The sequence below is a fragment of the Hypanus sabinus genome, chromosome 9 (assembly GCF_030144855.1).
Source record: "Hypanus sabinus isolate sHypSab1 chromosome 9, sHypSab1.hap1, whole genome shotgun sequence".
NCBI lineage: Eukaryota > Metazoa > Chordata > Chondrichthyes > Myliobatiformes > Dasyatidae > Hypanus > Hypanus sabinus.
Genome location: NC_082714.1, coordinates 158,585,673 through 158,609,404, shown reverse-complemented (window position 1 = coordinate 158,609,404; position 23,732 = coordinate 158,585,673). Strand labels below are relative to the sequence as shown.

The following is a 23,732-nucleotide window of genomic DNA, read 5'->3' as shown; positions in this document are numbered from 1 at the left end:
TGGAAAGCCTCATCCTTGGAGCAGATGCGGCGGAGACGGAGGAACTGGGAATAGGGAATAGAATTTTTGCATTTGGCAGGGTGGGAAGAGGTATAATCAAGGTAGCTATGGGAGTCAGTGGGTTTATAGCAGATGTCACTGGACAGTCTATCTCCAGAGATGGAGACTGAGAGATCGTGAAAGGGGAGAGAAGTGTCCAAGATGGACCAAGAGAATTTGAGGGCTGGGTGAAAGTTAGAGGCAAAGTCGATTAAATTGATGAGCTCAGCATGGGTGCAGGAAGCAGCACCAATGTAGTCGTCAATGTATCGAAGGAAAAGTTGGGGAGCAGTACCAGTATAGATTTGGAGCATGGTCTGTTCCACATAACCCACGAACAGGCAGGCATAGCTAGGGCCCATGCAAGTGCCCATAGCTACACCCTTGGTTTGAAGAAAGTGGGAAGAGCCAAAAGAGAAGTTATTAAGTGTGAGTACCAGTTCCGCCAACCTAAGGAGTGTGGTGGTGTTGGGGAACTGGTGAGGTCTATTGTTCAGGAAGTAGCGGAGGGCTTTGAGGCCTTCTTGTTGCAGAATGGAAGTGAATAAGGATTGGACATCCATGGTGAAAATGAAGTGGTCGGGACCGGGTAACTGTAAGTTATTGAAAAGGTGGAGAGCATGGGATGTATCCCGGATGTAGGTAGGGAGGGAGTGAACTATCGGTGACAAAATGGAGTCGAGGTAGGCAGATACAAGTTTGGTGGGACAGGAGCAGGCTGAAACTATAGGCCTACCAGGAGAGTCAGGCTTTTGGATCTTGGGGAGGAGGTAAAAGCGAGCAGTGTGGAGTGTGGGAATTATGAGTTTTTTGGCTGAGGATGGAAGGTCTCCGGAGTTGATAAGGGCAGTGATGGTACGGGAGACAATGGTTTGGTGTTTTTTGGTTGGGTCCTGTTCCAGGGGTAAGTATGAGGAGGTGTCAGAGAGCTGCCGTTTGGCCTCAGTGAGGTAGAGGTCCATCCGCCAGACCACTACGGCACCACCCTTGTCTGCGGGTTTGATGGTGAGGTTAGGAGGAACAACATCTCATATACCATCTGGGTAGTCTCCAGCCCCTTGGTATGAACATCAAATTCTCCAACTTCTGGTAATTCCCTCTCTCTCCCTTCCCCCATCCCACCTTCACTCTGTCTCCTCTTCTAGCTGCCTTTCACCTCTCTCATGATTCTGCCTTCTTCTACTACCCATAGTGCTTTCCCCGTACATTCCTTCTCCACCTCTCCTGCCTATCCCCTCCCTGCTTCCACTCCCCCACCCCTCGATCTTACCCTGATTGGTTTTCCACCCTCCCCCCACCTTCTTTATAGGGCCCCTGCCCCCCTTCTTTAGTCCTGATGAAGGGTCTCGGCCTGAAACGTTGACTGCTCCTTTCAACAGATGCTGCCCAACCTGCTGAGTTCCTCCAGCGTGTTTGTACGTGTTGATTTGACCCTAGCATCTGCAGTGCACTTTGTGTTTACTCATTATCCCTCTTTTGCTCTATCTACATATTTTATTTTTATTATAACATTGTTTTAATGTATTACAATGTACCGTGCCAAACATATTTTATGACATACGTCAGTGAAAATAAACCTGATTGTGATTGAGGGTTCATGGTCCTCTTGGTCAGAGTTCTAAGGATCCATTTGCCTCAGGGTGAGGAAATTCCTGATGTAGGGTCTCTGCCTGAAACGTCGACTATTTACTCAATTCCAAGATGCTGCCTGACCTTCTGAGCTCCTCCAGCAGTTTGTCTGTGCTGCCCCTTATGCCGGGACATGGGGGGGGGGGGGGTGTGAGTGAGTGTGTGTGTGTAAGTGTGTGTGGGTATGTGTGTGTGAGTGAGTGAGAGAGAGAGAGAGAGAGAGTGTGTGTGTGTGTGTATGTGTGAGTGAGTGTGTGTGTGTGTGTATGTGTGTGTGTGTGAGAGAGCGTGAGTGACTGAGTGTGTGTGTGTGAGTGAGAGTGTGTATGTGTGAATGAGAGTGTGTATGTGTGTGTGTGTGTAAGTGTGTGTGTGTGAGAGAGAGTGAGTGACTGAGTGTGTGTGTGTGAGTGAGTGTGTGTAAATGTGTGTGTGAGAGTGAGTGACTGAGTGTGTGTGTGTGAGTGAGTGAGTGTGTGTGTGAGTGAGAGTGTGTATGTGTGAATGAGAGTGTGTATGTGTGTGTGTGTGTAAGTGTGTGTGTGTGAGAGAGAGTGAGTGAGTGACTGAGTGTGTGTGTGTGAGTGAGTGTGTATGTGTGAGTAAGTGTGTGTAAGTGTGTGTGTGAGAGTGAGTGAGTGTGTGTGTGAGTGAGAGTGTGTATGTGTGAGTGAGAGTGTGTGTGAGTGAGTGAGTGTGTGTGTGAGAGAGTGTGTGTGTGAGAGTGAGTGTGAGTGTGTGTGTGTGAGTGAGAGTGTGTATGTGTGAGTGAGAGTGTGTGTGTGTGAGTGAGTGTGTGTGTGAGAGAGAGAGTGTATGTGTGCGTGTGTGTGAGAGTGAGTGAGTGAGTGTGTGTGGGTGAGAGAGAGAGAGAGAGCGAGTGAGACAGACGGACGACATGGGCAAGGGTTTCCTCACAGCAAGCCCCAGTGAGCCCCGCACAACCCCATCGGACAGGGAAATACGATCCGGCAGGAAAGACTCACAGATGTGAGCTCGGGCTGCGGGGATCGCGTTTCCCTGCCTGTGTCACAGGGCCATTTTTTATCTGACATGGCTGAGTAATATTCCACGAAGTGGAATTCCTATAATACCGATCCCTTCCCGGTTAGTGCGCCAATCCGGGCAGTTTGTCAAACTCTCGATGACTTTCATCTTTGGCTCCTGCTCGATGCCAAACCCAGCCGAAACGACGCAACACCTCACGGGATTTCGCAAACTCGGCTTACGACAAATTCCACGGAATTCAGCAGGCGCACTCGACTCCAGCCTCGCCTAGCCTTTCTCGAAGAGCTGATGTTTTCTAGTGTCGGGGAAGGGAAGGATTGTACACGAAATGATATCATTTGTTTCTTGACAAACTATTTCCTGCGCCCGACTCTCCGCGTCTGAAAATGGGCTCTTTGTAGTTAATTGTGGCCCAGTGAATGGCCGAGGCATGGTACTACGGATTGGATAAGCAGGAAGGGGCTCCGTTCAAGGGGCACTGGTTTCTTGAAGAAAACGTTTCTAAAGTTCCTTTACACAAGAGATTGTGCAGACGCTGGAAATCCGGAACAACACACACAAAATGCTCTGGGGACTCAGCAGGTCAGGCAGCATCTATGGAGGGGAATAAACAGCGTTTTGGGCCCAGACCCTTCATCAGAACCCTTCATCATCAGTACTCTGGAATTCCTTTCCAGTTTCTTTTGGGAGGGGTGCAGAACAAACCTCTCCCCACCCCCTAAAAAAAACTGACCCCACCACCACCACCATTCCTCGGGTCGTTCTGACGTTAAGGAACTTTTCACTTGCCTGTGCAGAACGTACAGCACGGAATCAGGCCCTTTGGCTCATCAAGTCTGTGCCAAGCGTCAACCACACACCCAAGAAGTTGGGCAAAACCACCCACTCCATTTGCAGCCATGTGCTCCTCCACCCGAAACGCTCTTTCTGTCCACCACCGAGGACACAAAGTTTGCTGGAGTTTTTGACGGTAAAGAAAGTTGCCAGGGGACAAAGTGGGAGTATACTTGGTGGCCACTTTATTAGGTACATTAGTACAACTCTCGTTAATGCAAAATTCTAATAGCCAATCATGTGTCAATAAATCAATGTATAAAAGCATGCAGACATGGTCAAGAGGTTCAGTTGTTCAAACCAAACATCAGACTGGGGGAAGAATTAATAATCTAAGTGACCTTGACGTTGACTGCAGAATGATTGTGGGTGCCAGATGGGATAGTTTGAGTATCTCAGATACTGATAATCTCCTGGGATTTTCACCCTCAACAGTCTCACCTCTCCCCCATCTCCCCCCCTCCCCAACCCCCTACCCATCCCCTCTCCCTCCCTCTCCCTTCCCCGCTCCTTCCCCTCCCCTCCCCATCTCCTCCCTCTCCCGCTCCTTCCCCACCCCTCCCCATCTCCTCCCTCCCCCTCCCCTCCCTTCCCCTTCTCCCCCCTCCCTCCCCCTTCTCCCCCTCCCTCCCCTTTCCTCCCCTCTCCTCTCCTCCCCTACCCTCCCCTCCCCCTCCCTCTCGCCAAGTGCTGCTCAAATTAAAGCTACAATTAATTAACCAGGTTTTCCATAAGCTCAATATTTATCACTTATCAGCCCAAATCACAATACAATATGATGAGCTTCTTTCCCCTGCCTTTGCAGTCTTGATGAGGGGCTTGGCTCAAAACATCAACTGTTTATTTCTCTCTATAGAGGCTGTCTGACCTTCTGTGTCCTTCCAGCATAGTGTGTGTGTGTGTTGCTCTGAATTTCCAACAACTCTTGTGTTTATGATATAACTCTGGAATCTTACAACATGAACAGTCACCTGATCAAGTTTACTATATGCAGACTTCAATTAACGTAAGATTGGAAGCTGTGGTTAAAGGTTTGGAAGCTGTTGTGTGCAAAACCTTGTCACAGGTTTGAGAAAAAAGGATGTGGTGGATGGGAGATCAAGTTTGAAAGTTCAAAGTAAATTTATTATCAAATTGGATACTGTATATGTCACCATATACAACCCTAAGGTTTGTTTTCTTGTGGACTTCCTTGTGTTTTCTTGTATTCCTGCCTCAGGAATTGCTGCTGCAGTTCTACACTGCAGTCACTGAGTCTGTCTTGTGCACCTCCATCACTGCGTGGTTTGGAGCCGCCACCAAGCAGGATAGAACCAGACTACAGCGCACAGTGAGGACTGCCGAGCGCATCATTGGAGCCTCCCTGCCCTCTATTGTGGACCTGTACTCTTCCAGGTTGAAGAAGAGGGCGGGGAACATCATTAAGGACTCCTTCCATCCTGCGCACAGACTGTTTGAACTGCTTCCGTCTGGTAGGCGCTTCAGATCCCTCCAGACTAAGACTAATAGGCACTGGAGAAGTTTTTTCCCTACTGCAGTCACTTTGCTGAACAGTTAACTGTCTGCTAACTATTACTTGGATTGCACTACCTGTATGTATCATCTATATTTTCATTTATATTTATCATTATTATTGTTATGAGCAGAGAGACAACATCTGCCGGAAATAAATTCCTTGTATGTGCACAGGTACTTGGCGATTAAAGTCTGATTCTGATTCTGACATTCACAAGAAACACTAGAACCAATAAAAGACTGCAAGCAACCAATGTGCCAAAGACAACAAATTGTGCAACTATAAAAGAGGGGGGAAATAAATAAACAAACAAACAAACAAGCAAGCGAGCAATAAATATTGAGAACATGAGGTGAAAAGTCCTTGAAAGTGAGTCCATTGGTTGTGGGAACAGTTCAGTGATGGGATGAGTGAAGTTATCCACACTGGTTGAAGAGCCTGATGGTTGAGTGATAATAACTATTCCTGAACCTGGTGATGTGAGCCCTGAGGCTGCTGTACATTTTTCCTGATGGCAGCAGTGAGAAGAATGCATGGCCTGGATGGTGGGGGTCCTTGATGATGGATGTTGCTTTCCTGTGATAACGATCTGTGAAGATGAGCTCAATGGTGGGGAGGGTTTTACTCACGATGGACTGGGCTGTATCCATTACTTTTTGTCGAATTTTTCATTCAAGGGCATTGGTGTTTCCATACCAGGCAGTGATGCAGCCAGTCAGTATACTCTCCACCACGCATCTGTAGTTTGTCAGGGTTTTAGATGTCATGCCAACTCTTCGCAAAGTTCTAAGGAAGTTGAGGCACTGACGTGCTTTCTTCAGCATGCTTCGCCTCACATTGATGGGTGCCAGGATGATTGATGACTGTAATCTAAGAGACTCCAGTTGCCAAGGAGAAGGAGCTCAGTCACCAGCTTAGACTGACAAGTTTGGAGATGTTTTCTTTGGAGCAAGAAAGCCTGGACAGAGACTTGACAGAGGTTTAGTCTGGGTAAGCTTCTCCTATTACATTTGGTTCTAAGACGAGGATGTAGTGAGGCACTGTTGTAATGAAAATACCTGTAAGGATGATATACAAGACAAGATTTCATTGTGTATGTGACAATAATAAAACAATTTATCAAATTAAATTGATGGGATATGGTCTCGTTGGAGGTTGATATGTTCTTGATTAGTAAGGTTCTCAAAGATTACAACAAGAAGGTAGGAGAATGAGTTGAGAAGGATAATAAATCAGCCATGATTGAATGGCAGAGCAGACTCGATCGACTGAATGGCCTTATTCTGCTTCTATGTCTTATGCACAAGTGGACTCAATCCTATGAATGTAAGTTGTTGGAAGGGGAGGCCAACAAATCTAAATCTATAGCCTTTCCTAGCAAACACCAAGCCATCTGGTAAGGTAATGCATATCTTCTCAGAAGCCGTAATTGCCTTGAACTGGTCTGCAGACTTCATTAAAACCTGTGTGGATGAGTGTGTGCCTACAAAGACTTACTGTCCATTCCCAAACCAAAAGCTGTGGATGAACCAGGAGGTACGTTGTCTGCTGAAGGTTAGATCTGTGGCATTCAAGTCTGGCAACCCAGCCTGTACCAGAGAACCAGGTATGATTTGTGGAAGACTATTTCAAAGGTGAAGAGACAATTTCGAACAAGGTTGATATCAGATGCATGGAAACTCTGGCAGTGCTTGTAAGACATTACTTCCTACAAAGTGAAACCCAACAGCATGAATGGCAGCGATGCTTCACTACCAGATGAGCTCAACGCCTTCTATGCCCGCTTTGAAAGGAAGAACACAACTACAGCTGTGAAGATCCCTGCTGCACCTGATGACCCTGTGATCTCCGTCTCAGAGGCTGTTGTAAGGCTGTCTTTAAAGAGAATGAACAGCTTTACTTTATTAGGAGTTTGAAGAGATTTGGCATGTCAACAAATACACTCAAAAACTTATATAGTTGTACCATGGAGAGCATTCTGACAGGCTGCATCATGTCTGGTATGGAGGGGCTACTGCACAGGACCAAAAGAAGCTGCAGAAGATTGTAAATCCAGTCAGCTCCATCTTGGGTAGTAGCCTACAAAGTACCCAGGACATCTTTAGGGAGTGGTGTCTCAGAAAGGCAGCATCCATTATTAAGGACCTCCAGCACCCAGGGCATGCCCTTTTCTCACTGTTACCATCAGGTAGGAGGTACAGAAACCTGAAGGCACACACTCAGTGATTCAGGAACAGCTTCTTCCCCTCTGCCATCCAATTCCTAAATAGATATTGAAGCTTTGGACACTACCTCACTTTTTAAAATATACAGTATTTCTGTTTTTGCGCATTTTAAAAAACCTATTCAATATACATAATTAATTTACTTGTTTATTTATTATTATGTTTTATTTATTTTTCTCTCTCTGCTAGATTATGTATTGCATTGACCTGCTGCTGCTATGTTAACAAATTTCACGTCAGATGCCGGTGATAATAAACCTGATTCTCATTCCTCACCAACCTCTTGGCAGCCCAAAACAGCAGGCAGGAGCCTTCCTGGGTTTGCTTGGTATTTCAGTGCCTTTGTTTGGGTGCCTACACTCCCATTCCATGGTATCAGAATTACTTCACAAAAAGACTTCAGTCAAAGTGAAACCTCAGGCCACAACATTTGTTTGTCATCCAGTGCAGTTACATCAGCCAACCTTTGCATGTATTTGCATTTGCTTATCTGCACAGATCTAAATTTCTTTCTGTTTGGACTTTATTTGCATGTGTATCTGGGTATGTGTGAAAATGCCCTTCTGTGTCAACTTGTGCAGCCATGGGCGTGTGCACCAGTGCGGCTTGATAGTGTAAATGCTTTGCAACACCAATAATCAGAGATCGGGGTACAGTTCCCACCACAGTCTGTAAGGAGCTTGTATGTTCTCCCCGTGACTGTATGCCACTGTGTTCTTTTGATTGACTGTTAATGAACAAAATCGGCACACACACCGAGCACAGACAATGTTTTCGATGACTGAATCCTCCAAATCTTCACTTTCAGTTCATTAACTATTAGGAACTAATACACAGTTTTTTAGTACTGTAGTAGTGTTCCAATTTGTTCTATATTTCATTTAAATGCATTATTTGTTACTCAGTTAAACTCTATTTTCTCTTTTTTATACCTTTTTATCTATTTCCATGAAACTTCAGCTAATTGGTGCAGGCATTCAATTGCCCTAAAGGTATTGGTCCCAATGCAACAACAGTCCATTGTATTTTTAAAGTGACAATAGAAGAGATTGCCTTGTCAGTTTCTAAAGCAAAACACGTAAGCGACTTTGCACTGTGAAAGATATGATATTTGTTTGATTACTGGGGATGGAAGTTACATGTAAATAGTCCTGTTTTGAAGGCTGGTTGACTTGAATGAACTAGATGCTCCCTTTGTTCTGTAAGTCCTGGAAAAGATTTGCATTTCTGCAACTAAGTATCCATCTTGACAAAATGCTTTAGAAACTTATAGGAGAATTTGTGTGATTAGAATTCTTATAAGTCAAGCCTTCCGTAGTGTGGGGAAAACCCATCTATTGCCCATTCTGTTGTGCTCTGTACGCCTCAGTATTGAACATTGCCCAGGCAGGCTTAGGAGCTCAGTGCCATGACACACCTAGTTGTTAGCAACTGTCTTATGTCAAAGAAAACATCCAAAGTGATCCTAACATGCGATTTTACATGCAATTTCCCCGATGCTGAAGTAACACAGTTAGCGACTGAATCCAAATCGTAATACATGATTACACAAATCACACGTTTTGTCACAAATACACAAATACACGTTTTTGATGTCAACAAAATAGAGAGAGTACAGAGGAGATTTATTAGAATGTTACCTGGGTTTCAGCACCTAAGTTACAGAGAAAGGTTGAACAAGTTAGGTCTTTATTCTTTGGCACGTAGAAGGTTGAGGGGGGACTTGATAGAGGTATTTAAAATTATGAAGGAGATAGATAGAGTTAACGTGGATAGGCTTTTTCCATTGAGAGTAGGGGAGATTCGAACAAGAGGACATGAGTTGAGAGTGAAGGGGCAAAAGTTTAAGGGTAACACGACGGGGAACTTCTTTACTCAGAGAGTGGTAGCTGTGTGGAAGGAGCTTCCAGTAGAAGTGTCATTCGATATTGTCATTTAAAAAAAAATTGGATAGGCATATGGACAGGAAAGGAATGGAGGGTTATGGGCTAAGTGCAGGTCAATAGACAATAGACAGTAGGTGCAGGAGTAGGCCATTCAGCCCTTCTAGCCAGCACCGCCATTCACTGTGATCATGGCTGATCATACACAATCAGTACCCCGTTCTGGTCGGTGGGACTAGATGAGAGTAAGCATTTGGCACGGACTAGAAGGGCTGAGATGGCCTGTTTCTGAGCTGTAATTGTTATATGGTTACACGTATGCATTCTGCCCTGTGAGCCACAGCTGACACTTTGCGGTAGGAACTCTTAGCACACTTCCCATTGCCCTCCCTATCAGCTGCTGATACTTGGCACTTGATTGGTTGACAATTCGACCATGTGGGTTTCAGAGCCTGAACCCTGGACTAGACCTGTCGGTGATGATCGGCTCACCAGTGAGATTCAACAATTGAAGGGAATTAGATAGACGTGTTGTTCATCAGAATCAGGAATCACTGACAGTTATCACAAAATCTGTTGTTCTGTGGCAGCAGTGCAGTGCAATACATAAACTGTACTATAAATCACAATAAGAAATATCATCATCAAGTGCCATATCGTGTGACGTGGGCAATCATGGTCTTCCAACTGTCTTTAAACTGGGAAATTCAAATAAACTCTCCAAAACTTTTGCCTGTCCATCCCTTGATGTAACTCATGAATGGCATATGCTGTCGGCCACGACTTTTTCTTCCAGTAGTTTCTGCCGTCACTGCAAGATGTTTGAGCTTCTCCTCATTACATGTCCCAGAAATTCCAGCTGCATTTTTCTGATTGATGATGTCAGCCTCTCTTCTTATTCCAGCTTTTTGCAACACTTCCTCATCTCTCCTTCCACAATATTTTCATCAATCTTCTCAGAAACCACACTTCTGCAGCTGCGAGTCTTTCCTCGTTTTGTTCTGAGATCGTCCAACATCCGCTTCCACCTGTCAGTGTGGAATGAATGTAGCACCCAACACTCTGAGTTCCACACCCATAGAAATCATGTTTCTCTTTAGTATCTTGCTCAAACTCTTGATCGTGCATTTAGCAAACCAATCCTTCTAAAAATATATGTTGTACATAAAAATAAATAAGTAGTCTAAAAGAAAGCAAAAATATTGAGGTAATGCTCATAAGTTCATTGTTCATTCAGAAAACTGACAGCAGAGGGGAAGAAGCTGTTCCTAAGATGTTGAGTGTGTGTCTTCAGGCTCCTGAATCTCCTCCTGGATGGTAGTAATGAGAAGAAGGCATGTCCTGGGTGATGAGGGTCCTAAGTGATGGATACCTCCTTCTTAGGCGTCGTCTATTGAAGATGTTCTCAATGGTGGTGAGACTGGTGCGTGTAATGGAGCTGGCTGGGTTTTCAACCCTCTGTATCTTTTCTCGATCCTGTGCATTGGAGCCTCCATATCAGGTGGTGATGCAACCAGTCAGAATGCTCTCCAAGGTACACGGTAGAAATTTGCCAGGGTGTTCGTTGACATACTGTAGGTCTTTCACGATTTTGTAAACTTTTATCGGGTCTACCCTCAAGGTGTGTTCGGTGTGTTGTAACTGTGCCTCTTTCCCTCCTCTTGTCCTCAGGGTACATCCACAGTTACATCAGCCCATCTGTGTACGAGAACTGAGCAGAGAGGCAGAGTGGTCTCGGGACCCCCAACCCTGTCTATACCAAAGTCAACGAAGTGTATGGAGACCCCGAGGGGCTGGAGCCCGACAGCCCACAGTCGGGGCTCACCACCGGCTACTTCAGCAGGGAGGCGGCGGCGGTCAGCGAGGGCTACAGCATGGACGCCTTCTTCATCACGGACGGGCGATCGAGGAAGCGCCCTGAGAGCGCGCCGCGGGAGCGCACCCAGCGCCACACGTGCAGCGAGTGCGGCAAGACGTACGCCACCTTGTCCAACCTGAGCTGCCACAAGCAGACCCACCGCAGCCTGGACAGCAAGCTGGCCCGCAAGTTCCCCAACTGCTCCAAGGTCTACGTCTCCATGCCCGCCCTGGCCATGCACGTCCTCACCCACGACCTCAAGCACAAGTGCGAGACGTGCGGCAAGGCCTTGGAAGATGACAGAAGGGCATCCATCTCTAAAATACATTGCACAAAATGGTGGAAGTGGACTTGCAACAACTTGTCCTTAGAATAAGGAAGCAATCAAAAGCCATTCACAGTAACATCATTCGAGCAAGACTTGATGCTGAGTTGAATGAGGAGTTCTGGAAACACGAACCAAAAGCTTGGCCAAAGAGGCAGCACAGAAGGAAGAACTGAAAAGAGGAAGACGTTGAATGGTTTTGGGAGGGAATTACAGTGGCAGTCCCCAAGGCAGTTGTGTTGGGCAAACAAAGAATGCCTCAAGAAGGTGGCATCTGTTATTAAGGGCCCTCACCACCTACAACACTCCCTTTCCTCATCTTGACCTTTCGGGACAAGTATCAGGAGCCTAAAGACACACCCTCAACATTTTAGAAACAACTTCTTCCCCCCCCCCCAAACTATCCATGTATCCATAAACACCACCTCACTATTTTGTTCTCTTTTTGCATCACTTATTAAAGATACTTTTATTGTAATTTATAGTAATTTTCTTTATGGACTGCTCTACACTGTAGGTGCAAAACAAATTTCACAATGTGTGATATTGATAATAAACCTGATTCTGGAGGAGATTGGAGTTGAGTCTGTGACTGAGCTTAAAATTAAGTTTGGGAAGTGTAGATTTGCTAGAACAGGAGCCAGGATAGGTCAGTGAGAACAGCATCAATGGGCTAATGGCATTTGCTGTAAGTTAGGATGTGGCAATGGGGCCAGGGAGGTTCTCTTATGTTTGTAAGAATTAGAAAACTAGAACCAGAATCTCCAGCAGAGAAGTCACATGATTGTGGCTTCAAGCAGCAGATGGACTGAGGCTATGGCCAAGGGGAATGATGTTACTGAGGTAGGTGTGGTTGTAAATTCACCTCACAATCATAATGCCTCATTAGGAAAGGAAACCTACCTTTCTTACTTGACCTGGACATATAACTCCCATTCCACCATAGTGTGGCAGAACCTGAAATACATTTCTTCCCTGGCCATGGTCTACATGTAACCTGTCTTTCTTACCTGGCCGTGCTCTACATGTAACCTGTCTTTCTTCCCTGGCCATGGTCTACATGTAACCTGTCTTTCTTACCTGGCCATGGTCTACATGTAACCTGCCTTTCTTACCTGGCCATGGTCTACATGTAACCTGCCTTTCTTACCTGGCCATGGTCTACATGTAACCTGTCTTTCTAACCTGTCTTTCTTACCTGGCCGTGCTCTACATGTAACCTGTCTTTCTTACCTGGCCATGGTCTACATGTAACCTGTCTTTCTAACCTGTCTTTCTTACCTGGCCATGTTCTACATGTAACCTGTCTTTCTTACCTGGCCATGGTCTACATGTAACCTGTCTTTCTTACCTGTCTTTCTTACCTGGCCATGGTCTACATGTAACCTGTCTTTCTTACCTGGCCATGGTCTACATGTAACCTGTCTTTCTTACCTGTCTTTCTTCCCTGGCCATGGTCTACATGTAACCTGTCTTTCTAACCTGTCTTTCTTACCTGGCCATGTTCTACATGTAACCTGTCTTTCTTACCTGGCCATGGTCTACATGTAACCTGTCTTTCTTACCTGGCCGTGCTCTACATGTAACCTGCCTTTCTTACCTGGCCATGGTCTACATGTAACCTGTCTTTCTTACCTGGCCATGGTCTACATGTAACCTGTCTTTCTAACCTGTCTTTCTTACCTGGCCATGTTCTACATGTAACCTGTCTTTCTTACCTGGCCATGGTCTACATGTAACCTGTCTTTCTTACCTGTCTTTCTTACCTGGCCATGGTCTACATGTAACCTGTCTTTCTTACCTGGCCATGGTCTACATGTAACCTGTCTTTCTTACCTGGCCATGGTCTACATGTAACCTGTCTTTCTAACCTGTCTTTCTTACCTGGCCATGTTCTACATGTAACCTGTCTTTCTTACCTGGCCATGGTCTACATGTAACCTGTCTTTCTTACCTGTCTTTCTTACCTGGCCATGGTCTACATGTAACCTGTCTTTCTTACCTGGCCATGGTCTACATGTAACCTGTCTTTCTTACCTGTCTTTCTTCCCTGGCCATGGTCTACATGTAACCTGTCTTTCTAACCTGTCTTTCTTACCTGGCCATGTTCTACATGTAACCTGTCTTTCTTACCTGGCCATGGTCTACATGTAACCTGTCTTTCTTACCTGGCCGTGCTCTACATGTAACCTGCCTTTCTTACCTGGCCATGGTCTACATGTAACCTGTCTTTCTTACCTGGCCATGGTCTACATGTAACCTGTCTTTCTAACCTGTCTTTCTTACCTGGCCATGTTCTACATGTAACCTGTCTTTCTTACCTGGCCATGGTCTACATGTAACCTGTCTTTCTTACCTGTCTTTCTTACCTGGCCATGGTCTACATGTAACCTGTCTTTCTTACCTGGCCATGGTCTACATGTAACCTGTCTTTCTAACCTGTCTTTCTTACCTGGCCATGGTCTACATGTAACCTGTCTTTCTTACCTGGCCATGGTCTACATGTAACCTGTCTTTCTAACCTGGCCATGGTCTACATGTAACCTGTCTTTCTTACCTGGCCATGGTCTACATGTAACCTGTCTTTCTAACCTGTCTTTCTTACCTGGCAATGGTCTACATGTAACCTGTCTTTCTAACCTGTCTTTCTTTCCTGGCCATGGTCTACATGTAACCTGCCTTTCTTACCTGGCCGTGCTCTACATGTAACCTGTCTTTCTTCCCTGGCCATGGTCTACATGTAACCTGTCTTTCTTACCTGGCCATGGTCTACATGTAACCTGTCTTTCTTACCTGGCCATGGTCTACGTGTAACCTGTCTTTCTTACCTGGCCATGGTCTACATGTAACCTGTCTTTCTTACCTGGCAATGGTCTACATGTAACCTGCCTTTCTTACCTGGCCATGGTCTACATGTAACCTGCCTTTCTTACCTGGCCGTGCTCTACATGTAACCTGTCTTTCTTCCCTGGCCATGGTCTACATGTAACCTGCCTTTCTTACCTGGCCATGGTCTACATGTAACCTGCCTTTCTTACCTGGCCATGTTCTACATGTAACCTGTCTTTCTTACCTGGCCATGGTCTACATGTAACCTGTCTTTCTTACCTGGCCATGGTCTACATGTAACCTGCCTTTCTTACCTGGCAATGGTCTACATGTAACCTGCCCTTTCTTACCTGGCCGTGTTCTACATGTAACCTGTCTTTCTTACCTGGCCATAGTCTACATGTAACCTGTCTTTCTTACCTGGCCATGGTCTACATGTAACCTGTCTTTCTTACCTGGCCATGGTCTACATGTAACTCCTGCTCCACGGCAGTGTGGCAGATCCTTAAATGCCTTTTTTTTTGCCCCAGTGATTACACCAAAACACGGGCAGCATCTAAAGAAAGTGCCTCGGGGCACAGATGAACAAACCACAATTGCTGACATTTTAAGAATGTCCATAGATAATTATTAAAATGATAACACATCTATCTGTCTCAGAAGGAAAGGGGCTTCTAATTCCAATGCCCATCTTACAATAAATGATGCAGAAGCAATTCACAAGTCACAGCCAATATTCTTGACCAAGTTGGAATGGATAAAACTAACAGATGCAAAAGGCAGATTGTTGACGAGGCACTCTCTCTGTCTACCAGCCTGATTCACTTGCACCGTGAAAGTTGAGGCCGACACGCAGCCTGCTAATTGCTCATGGTATCCGGTTTATAAATGTTATTTAATTATCTGAAATATTTAGGAATTTCCAACATTATAAACCCAGAAAAATTACCTCTTTAAAAACAATATAGATTTTCATCTGTAGTTGATGCACCATCAATAACTCTCGGAGACAGGAGGTGAACGATAGGCTTTTATTAGCAGCAAAACGGAGCACAGCATCTCGGAGACTGAGGGGGGAGCAGTGCTCCAATCGCCTTTATACAGGGGTCTGTGGGAGGAGCCACAGGAGCAGTCAGCAGAGGGGCATGTCCAGACAGGTATACATAGTTTACCACATTCACCTCCCCCCCTTTGTTTTAAAAGAGTGTCCCCACGGGGCGAAGTTTCTTACAAGTATATTTACTGGTTAAGTCTATCAGGCGGTCGAGTCTGTCGCTGCGATCTACGTAGCACCGGCTGTGATTGCACAGGTGCCGGTGGTGATTGCACCGGAGACGGTGGTTGTGCTGGCTCCGGCCTGACTTGAGGTGTCAGCCCGTTAGGCATCAGTAATCCTTCATGCGTGTGCGTGGCGCCCGGTATGGGAGTGTCGTGAGGAGTCTGTGTAGGGCTTAGTGTGCGCGGTGTCTCGTGGGTATATACATCAGTGGGTACGGGGTTCATAGTCACCGTGGAGTGTTCAGGGTAGGGGTCTGGTGCTCCTGCGGGTGCCAGGTCACGGACGGAGACCGTGTCCTCCCGCCCATCAGGTAAGACCACGTAGGCATACTGGGGTTTCGCATGAAGTAGGTGAACCCTCTCAACCAGTGGGGAGTATTTATTGCTCCTCGCATGTTTCCAGAGCAGCACTGGCCCTGGGGACGTCAGCCCGGTAGGGTGGTCCCAGTGACAGACTTCCTGGGAAAAGAAAAGCATCGCTCGTGAGGGGTGGCATTGGTGGACGTACTTAACAGGGAGCGGATGAAGTGGAGTGCCTCGGGGAGGACCTCCTGCCAGCGAGAGACCGACAATCCCTTTGACCTAAGGGCTAAGAGTGTGGCCTTCCACACTGTGGCATTCTCCCTCTCCACCTGTCCATTTCCCCGGGGACTATAACTCGTGGTCCGACTAGTAGCAATACCCCTAGCCAGCAGGTACTTGCACAGCTCGTCACTCATAAATGAGGACCCTCTATCACGGTGGATATAGCAGGGATATCCGAACAGAGTGAAGAGCTGGCGCAGGACTTTTATGGCGGACATGGCAGTGGTATCGGGGCAGGGGATGGCAAAGGGGAACCACGAGTACTTGTCAATTATGTTAAGAAAGTACACATTGTGGTCGGTGGAGTGAAGGGGGCCCTTAAAGTCGACACTCAGCCACTCAAAGGGGCGGGTGACCTTGATAAGTTGTGCCTTTTCAGGACGGTAGAAGTGCGGTTTGCACTCAGCGTAGACTTGACAGTCCCTGGTCATTGTTCTGATTTCCTCAAGGGAGTAAGGCAGGTTCCGGGCTTTCACGAAATGGTAAAGCCGGGAGACCCCCGGGTGGCAAAGATCTGCATGGAGGGCATATAGCCGGTCGAGCCGCGTGCTGGCACACGCTCCCCGGGATAGGGCATCAGGGGGCTCATTGAGCCTTCCAGGCCGGTACAGGATGTCATAGTTGTAGGTGGAGAGTTCTATTCTCCACCTCAAAATTTTACCATTTTTGATTTTGCCCCGCTGTTGGTTGCGGAACATGAACGCAACTGAGCGCTGGTCGGTCAGCAAGGTGAACCTTTTGCCGGCGAGATGGTGCCTCCAGTGCCTAATAGCTTCCACTATGGCCTGGGCTTCTTTCTCCACCGTGGAGTGCCGAATTTCAGGGCCCTGAAGGGTACGAGAGAAGAGTGCTACCGGCCTTCCTGCCTGATTGAGGGTAGCAGCCAGTGTAAAGTCGGAGGCGTCACTCTCTACTTGGAAGGGAATGGTCTCGTCCACCGCATGCATCGTTGCTTTGGCAATGTCCGCTTTAATGCAGCTGAAGGCCGCGCAGGCCTTGGTTGAGAGGGGAAATGCAGTAGACTTGACCGGGGGCGGGCCTTGTCTGCATAGTAAGGGAGGACCCATTGGGCGTAATAGGAAAAGAAGCCCAGGCACCGTCTGAGGGCTCTGAGGGTGGTGGGAAGAGGGAGTTCCAACAGGGGGCGCATACGGTCGGGATCAGGGCCAATGACCCTGTTCGCCATGACATACCCAAGGATAGCAAGGCGGGTGGTTCTGAACACACACTTGTCCCTGTTATAGGTGAGGTTAAGAGCTTTAGCCGCTTGGAAAAATCGTTGGAGGTTGGTGTCGTGATCCTGCCAGACGTGACCGCAGATGGTGATGTTATCCAGATATGGGAACGTGGCCTTCAGTTGGCACTGGTCCACCATCTGGTCCATTTCCCTCTGGAAGACCGAGACACCATTTGTGACACTGAAGGGGACGCGCAGGATGTGATAGAGCCTGCCGCCCACCTCGAAGGCGGTGTAGGGGTGGTCCTCCGGACGGATGGGGAGCTGATGGTAAGCGGATTTCAGGTCTATGGTCGAGTACACCTTGTACTGAGCTATCTGATTGACCATATCCACGATGCGGGGTAGGGGGTACGCGTCAGGCTGCGTGAACCTATTGATGGTCTGGCTATAGTCCACGACCATCCTATTTTTCTGCCCGGTCCAAACAACAACCACCTGGGCCCTCCAAGGACTTGTGCTTGGCTCAATGATCCCCTCCCTGAGCAGCCGCTGCACCTCCGACTTAATGAAGGCCCTGTCCCCCGCGCTGTACCTCCTGCTTTTAGTTGCCACAGGCTTACAGTCGGGGGTCAGGTTGGCGAACAGCGGTGGGGGAGGGAACTTGAGGGAGGAAGGCTGCAAGTGGTGTCAGTAGCGCGGCCATTGGCATGGTGCTGGGTGGGATGTGCGGGTCGGTGTGTGTGTGTGGTCAGTAGCGGGGTATATGACAAAGTCCTACAAAACTGAGGATTCATGACTGTGATTGGTGGGAGGGGCCCGTCATACTCCATTATCACACTTTTCAGGTGCCTCTGGAAGTCGAGCCCCAATAGCACAGGGGCACACAGTTGAGGCATGACCAGTAACACAAGGTCCCGATATTCTGTGCCCTGCACCACCAATGTCGCTACACAGCCCCCCCGGATGTCTGTGGAATGCGATCCAGAAGCCATGGTGACTTTCTGGCTGACCGGCTGTGTCACGAGTCCGCAGCATTGCCCCGTGTCCGGGTGAATAAAACTCTCAGTGCTGCCTGTGTCAAACAGCCAGCTAGTCCTGTGCCCCTCCACCAGGACGTCGATCATTGACCTTGCGAGCTGGTGTGGAGCGCTTTGGTCGAGGGTCACAGAGGCCAGAGTTGAATCGCCGTCTTGGTGCCCGGTAAGCACCCGTGGGTCGGAGGTGGCGTCGACAAAGATGGCCGCCCCCATGCCTCGCACGTGGCGGGCAGGCAAAATGGCAGCGACCAAGATGGCCGCCCCATGCCTCGCACGAGACGGGCAGACAAGGTGGCGGCGACCAAGATGATGACCTCCATCCTCGCACGCAGCGCTGCTCGACCCCGCTCGTGGTTTGGACTCACAGGCCTTGACGAAGTGGCCCTTCTTTCTGCAGCTGGAGCAGGTAGCTTCTCGGGCCGGGCAGTCTTTTCGGGGGTGCTTTTCGAGTCTGCAGAAGTAACACTGCGCGGACTTGCAACTGGCAGCAGCTGAAGTCGATTCGCCGGCCGGTTGAGGGGTCTGCAGCGTCCACGGGGCCAGCGGGAGATCACGCACCTGGACAGAGTCAGCATTGTGCAGAGCAGCCTCCAGCGTGTCAGCCAGCTCGATCGTCGGAAGTAAGGTAAGATCGGCGTGTTCCAGCAGATGCTGGTGCACGTACACTGACCTGATCCCCCTAACGAAGGCGTCTCTTACTAGCAACTCCGCATGTTGTTCCGCCGTCAGTCCCCTGCAGTCGCAGGCCCATACAAGTGTCTGTAGGGCCCAGACAAACTCAGCGCTCGATTCTCCGGCCCGCTGCCGCCGTGTCACTAAGCGATGTCTTGCATAGACGGTGTTCACTGGCCGCAGGTATTGTCTTTTGAGGGCGTCCAGTGCCCCTTGGTAGGTCGGCAGGTCCCTGATCAGGGAGTAGACCCGCAGACTGACCCTGGAGAGGAGAATTTTGTGCATCGAAGCAGGCTCGGTCACACGAATCTCCTCCAGCTACGATTGGAAGCATGCAAGCCAGAGTTCAAAAGCGATGTCGGCTTCCAGAGATTGAGGGTCAATATCCAATCTGTCGGGTCGTAAAATGCTCTCCGTGTTTTAAAATTGCTGCTAATAAAATTGATGCACCATCAATAACTCTCGGAGATGGGAGGCTTTTATTAGCATCAAAAGGGAGCACGGCATCTCGGAGACTGAGGGGGAGCAGTGCCTGCAATCGCCTTCGTACAGGAGTCAGTGGGAGGAGCCACAGGAGCAGTCAGCAGAGGGGCGTGTCCAGACAGGTATACATAGTTTACGATAGTAGTCAATGAACAGGGTGAAATGTTATGTTCAGATTGTTACTGAATTCTTTATAATTCACACTTGATAATTTCACAGATAGTGCATGACCGTTTCCTATGAACTGAAATAGTGAGAGAGCCAGGTAAATAATATCTCTTTAACCTTTCTGACTAGGTTCTCCATTTCACACATCTCAGAGGTTCCTTTGCGGCCGTCTCACTTTTCAATGCTTCGGCGAAAGCCAAACTATCAAGGTTACGAACAGCAAGATGGCCAAGGAGCAGAAGATTCTCTTTTTCCTACTGTTTTTATTTTCGATCACGAGGCCATAAGACTTAGAAGCAGAATTACGCCATTCGGCCAATTGAGACTGTTCCGCCATTCCTTCATGGCGGATTTATTTTCTTTTGCATCCCCATTCTCCTGCCTTATCCCCATAACCTTTGACACCCTTATTAATCAAGAACCTATCAGCCTCTACTTTAAATATACCCAATGATTTGGCCACCACAGATGCCTGTGGCAACGACTTCCACAGATTCACCACCCTCTGGCTAAAGAAATTCCTCTTCATCTCTGTTCTAAAGAGATGTCCTTCTACTCTGAGGCTTTCACCCTGATCCTAGACACCCCACTATGGGAAACATTTTCTCCACATCCACTCTATCTAGGTCTAACACAATTTAATATCTTTTTTAATGAGATCCCTTCTAAATTCCAGCAAGTACAGGCCCAGAACCACCAAATGGTCCTCACACATTAACCCTTTCATTCCCAGGATCATTCTCACGAACCTCCTCTGGACCTTCCCCAATGCCAGCATATCCTTCCTTGATACGGGGCCCAAAACTGCTCACAATAAACTTTGTTGATGAGGAAGTGGTTGTGGTAGATACTGTACATTAGCAACATTTAAAATATACTTGGGCAGATACATGCTTATCGGGATTTGGGCCAAACAGAGGCAAATGTGACTAGCTTAGATAGGAATCTTAGTTGCCGTGGATGAGTGGCCTGAAGGATCCATTCATGGTCAATATAACCGTGTTATTGTATTGCATTGTGGCCTCTTCTATATTGGTGAAATCGAGGGTCCACCTTGTCAAGCACCTCTGCTCCATCTGCCAAAAGCAAAATTTCCTGGTGGCCAACCATTTTAAGCTCTATCCTCATTCATGTTCTGACAGGTCAGTCCTGATCACCTCTCTGCCATGATGAGGTCACTCTCAGGGTAGCAACACCTCATATTCCTTCTAGGTAGCCTCTAACCTGATGGCATGAACATCGATTTCTCCAACTTCCAGTAGCTTTTTTTTCTTCCTCTGTCCCTTCCCTCTTATTCTGCTCTCTACTCTGGTCTTTTACCTCTTCTCCTCACCTGCCTATCACCTCCCCCTGCTGCCCTTTCTTCATCCATTTCTCCCATGGTCCATTCTCCTCTCCTATCAGATTCCTTCTTCTCTAGCCCTTTAATTTTCCCACCGATCTGGCACCACCTGTCACCTTCTAACTAGTCCTCCTCCCTCCACTTTTTTTTATTCTGGCATCCTCCCCCTTCCTTTCTAGTCCTGAAGAAGGGTATCAGACCCAGAAGGGTCAATTGTTTATTCACTTTTATAGATGCTGCCTGGTGTGCCGAGATCCTTCAACATTTTGAGCTTGTTGCTCTGGATTTCTTGTGTTTACCATAGTGTTGACTAATATCTTTAACACCCCAGCACCATCGCCATTTATACTGCCTCTGGCAGTGATACAGCATTTCATTCCCCACCAGACGCAATCCCTCCCAGAGTGGCAGCAGAAGGAGCCCCAATTGTGGTCCTTCACCACAAGGCTGCACCAAGCTTCAGTGCATCCCTCATCATGTACTGGAGCTTTGTAGCCGGGAGCACACCAGTCGGCAGCATCCCCTGATGGTCATCTGAACTTGCACGGGAGTGTGTCAAATAAAGTGAAGCATGCGGGGCACTCTGCAGAGTGGAACTTAAAACCTAAAATGGAAGCTTTAATGCAGATAAATGTAAGTTTAGCTAACAAGCTAGAATATAAGACTATAAGACATTGGAGCAGATTTAGGCAATTCAGCCCATTTAGTCTGCTCCACCATTCTATCACGGCTGTTTTATTATCCCTCTCACCCCCATTCTCTTGCCTTCTCCCCATAACCTTTGACACCCTGACTAATCAAGGACCTATCAACCTCCACTTTAAATGACTTGGCCTCCACAGCCATCTGTGGATCCCACAGGTTCATCATCCTCTGGCTAAAGAAGTTCGTACTTGTCTATTTTAAATGGACACCCCTCTATTCTGAGACTGTGCCGTCTGGTCCTAGACTCCCTCACCATAAGAAACACTCTCCCCACATCCACTCTGTGCAGATTTTTCAATATTCAATAGGTTTCAAAGAGACCCCCCCCCCCCCAACCCATAAAGGATATCTTAAAGAAAGAAAGCAAGGCTGAGAGGTTTAGGAGAGAAATTACACTGCTATGCACCTGAGAATTTGACCAGAGGACAATGGAAATTAAAGACCTGCAAGAGGTATGAATTGGGGGAGAGTGGGTATTGCACAAGTTTGTGAAGCTGGACATGATTCCAGAGATAGAGAGGGTGGAAGGCCAGAGAGACACTTGAAAACAAGGATTGTAAAGTTGGCACTTCCATTGTATCCTGGATAATGGGCTACACTGGCAGACCACAGTATGTGTGGTTTCAAAACTGTGTGTCAGATGTGGCTATAAGCAGCTCTGGGGCCGCACAAGGGACAGAAATTACTCTATTCCTGTTTACCCTGTATACCTCGGACTTTAGATACAGCACTGAGTCATGTCATCTGCAGAGATTTTCTGATGACTCAGCAATAGTTGGGTGCATAAAGGGAGGACAGGAGGATGAATACAGGGTGCTGGTGGAGGATTTTGTCAAATGGTGCAAACTGAATCATCTGTAGCTCAACATCAGTAAGAGAAAGGGGATGGTGATAGACTTTAGGAAGACTAAGCCCGTACTGCTCCCTGTTACTATTGATGGTGAATACATTAATGTGGTGAGGACCTACAGGTACCTGGGATGCACCTAAGAGTGGAGGACCAGCACAGAGGCTGTGTACAAGATGGGCCAGAGTCATCTCTACTTCCTGAGGAGACTGAGGTCCTTTGGAGTGTACAGGCCTCTCCTTCACACGTTCTACCAGTCTGTTGTTGCCAGTACAATCTTCTATGTGGTGGTGTACTGGGGCAATGGCATCAACACGAGTGATGCCAACAGGCTCAATAAACTGATTAGAAAGGCTGGCTCTGTTGTAGGAGTCAAACTGGACACACTGGAGGCCATGGTAGAACAAAGGAGTCTACTCTGCTATTTCTTTGTGGCTGATCCATTTTTCCTCTCAACCCCAATCTCCTGCCTTCTCCTTGTATCTCTTCCTGCTCTGACAAATCAATAATCTATCAACTTCTGCCCTAAATATACCAAACGACTTGGCCTCCACAGCTGCCTGGGGCAACACATTCCACAGATTCACCATCCTCTGGCCAAAGAAATCCCTGCTTGTCAGCTCTAAATGGTCGCACCTCTATTCTGAGGCTGTGTCAATAGACAATAGACAGAAGGTGCAGGAGTAGGCCCTTCGGCCCTTCTAGCCAGCACCGCCATTCACTGTGATCAAGGCTGATCATCCACAATCAGTACCCCGTTCCTGCCCTCTCCTCATATCCCTTGACCCCGCTATCTATAAGAGCTCTATCTAACTCTCTCTTGAATGCATCCAGAGACTTGGTCTCCACTGCCTTCTGGGGCACAGCATTCCACATATCCACCACTCTCTGGGTGAAAAAGTTTTTCCGCATCTCTGTTCTAAATGGCCTATCCCTTATTCTTAAACTGTGGCCTCTAGTTCTGGACTCAACCATCAGCGGGAACATGCTTCCTGCCTCCAGTGTGTCCAATCCCTTAATAATCTTATATGTTTCAATCCTCTGGTCCTAGACTCTCCCGCCATAGTAAACATCATCTCCACATCCACTCTATAGAGGCCTTTCACCATTTGATAATTTTAAAATAGGCCACCCCTCATTCTTCTGAATTCTAGTGAATACAGGCCCAGTGCCATCAAACACTCTTCATGTGACAAGCCGTTCAAGCTGTAACCAACAGAAGGATTAGTGCGGAGATGAACATGAGGTGTGTTAGAACCTAGAACTCTCTGAAAGAGCAGAAGGAAGAG

General features: G+C 47.5%; 1 protein-coding gene across 4 annotated transcripts; it reads left to right on the top strand.

The window, feature by feature from the left end:
* The first annotated feature begins 2,376 nt into the window (after nt 1-2,376).
* Nucleotides 2,377-11,726, top strand: LOC132399963 (transcriptional repressor scratch 2-like). 4 transcript variants are annotated; one of them, XR_009514148.1, is made up of 3 exons: nt 4,517-4,627; nt 4,730-6,016; nt 10,806-11,708. XR_009514148.1 is itself a non-coding variant. In XM_059980952.1 (2 exons), exon 2 carries the CDS (start codon nt 11,009-11,011, stop codon nt 11,366-11,368), a length of 360 nt encoding a protein of 119 aa, XP_059836935.1. In that variant the 5' UTR covers nt 2,377-3,646; nt 10,806-11,008; the 3' UTR covers nt 11,369-11,726. The 4 variants fall into 4 exon arrangements, 3 of the variants coding, with proteins under 3 accessions (XP_059836935.1, XP_059836934.1, XP_059836933.1); XM_059980952.1 differs by lacking the exons at nt 4,517-4,627; nt 4,730-6,016 and adding an exon at nt 2,377-3,646 and having other exon boundaries at nt 10,806-11,726; XM_059980951.1 differs by lacking the exons at nt 4,517-4,627; nt 4,730-6,016 and adding an exon at nt 2,377-3,702 and having other exon boundaries at nt 10,806-11,726.
* The last annotated feature ends 12,006 nt before the right edge of the window (nt 11,727-23,732 follow it).

Excerpts from the sequence above, each read along its gene's own strand:
- LOC132399963 (XM_059980952.1), top strand. The coding sequence starts at position 11,009 with ATGGACGCCTTCTTCATCACGGACGGGCGATCGAGGAAGCGCCCTGAG.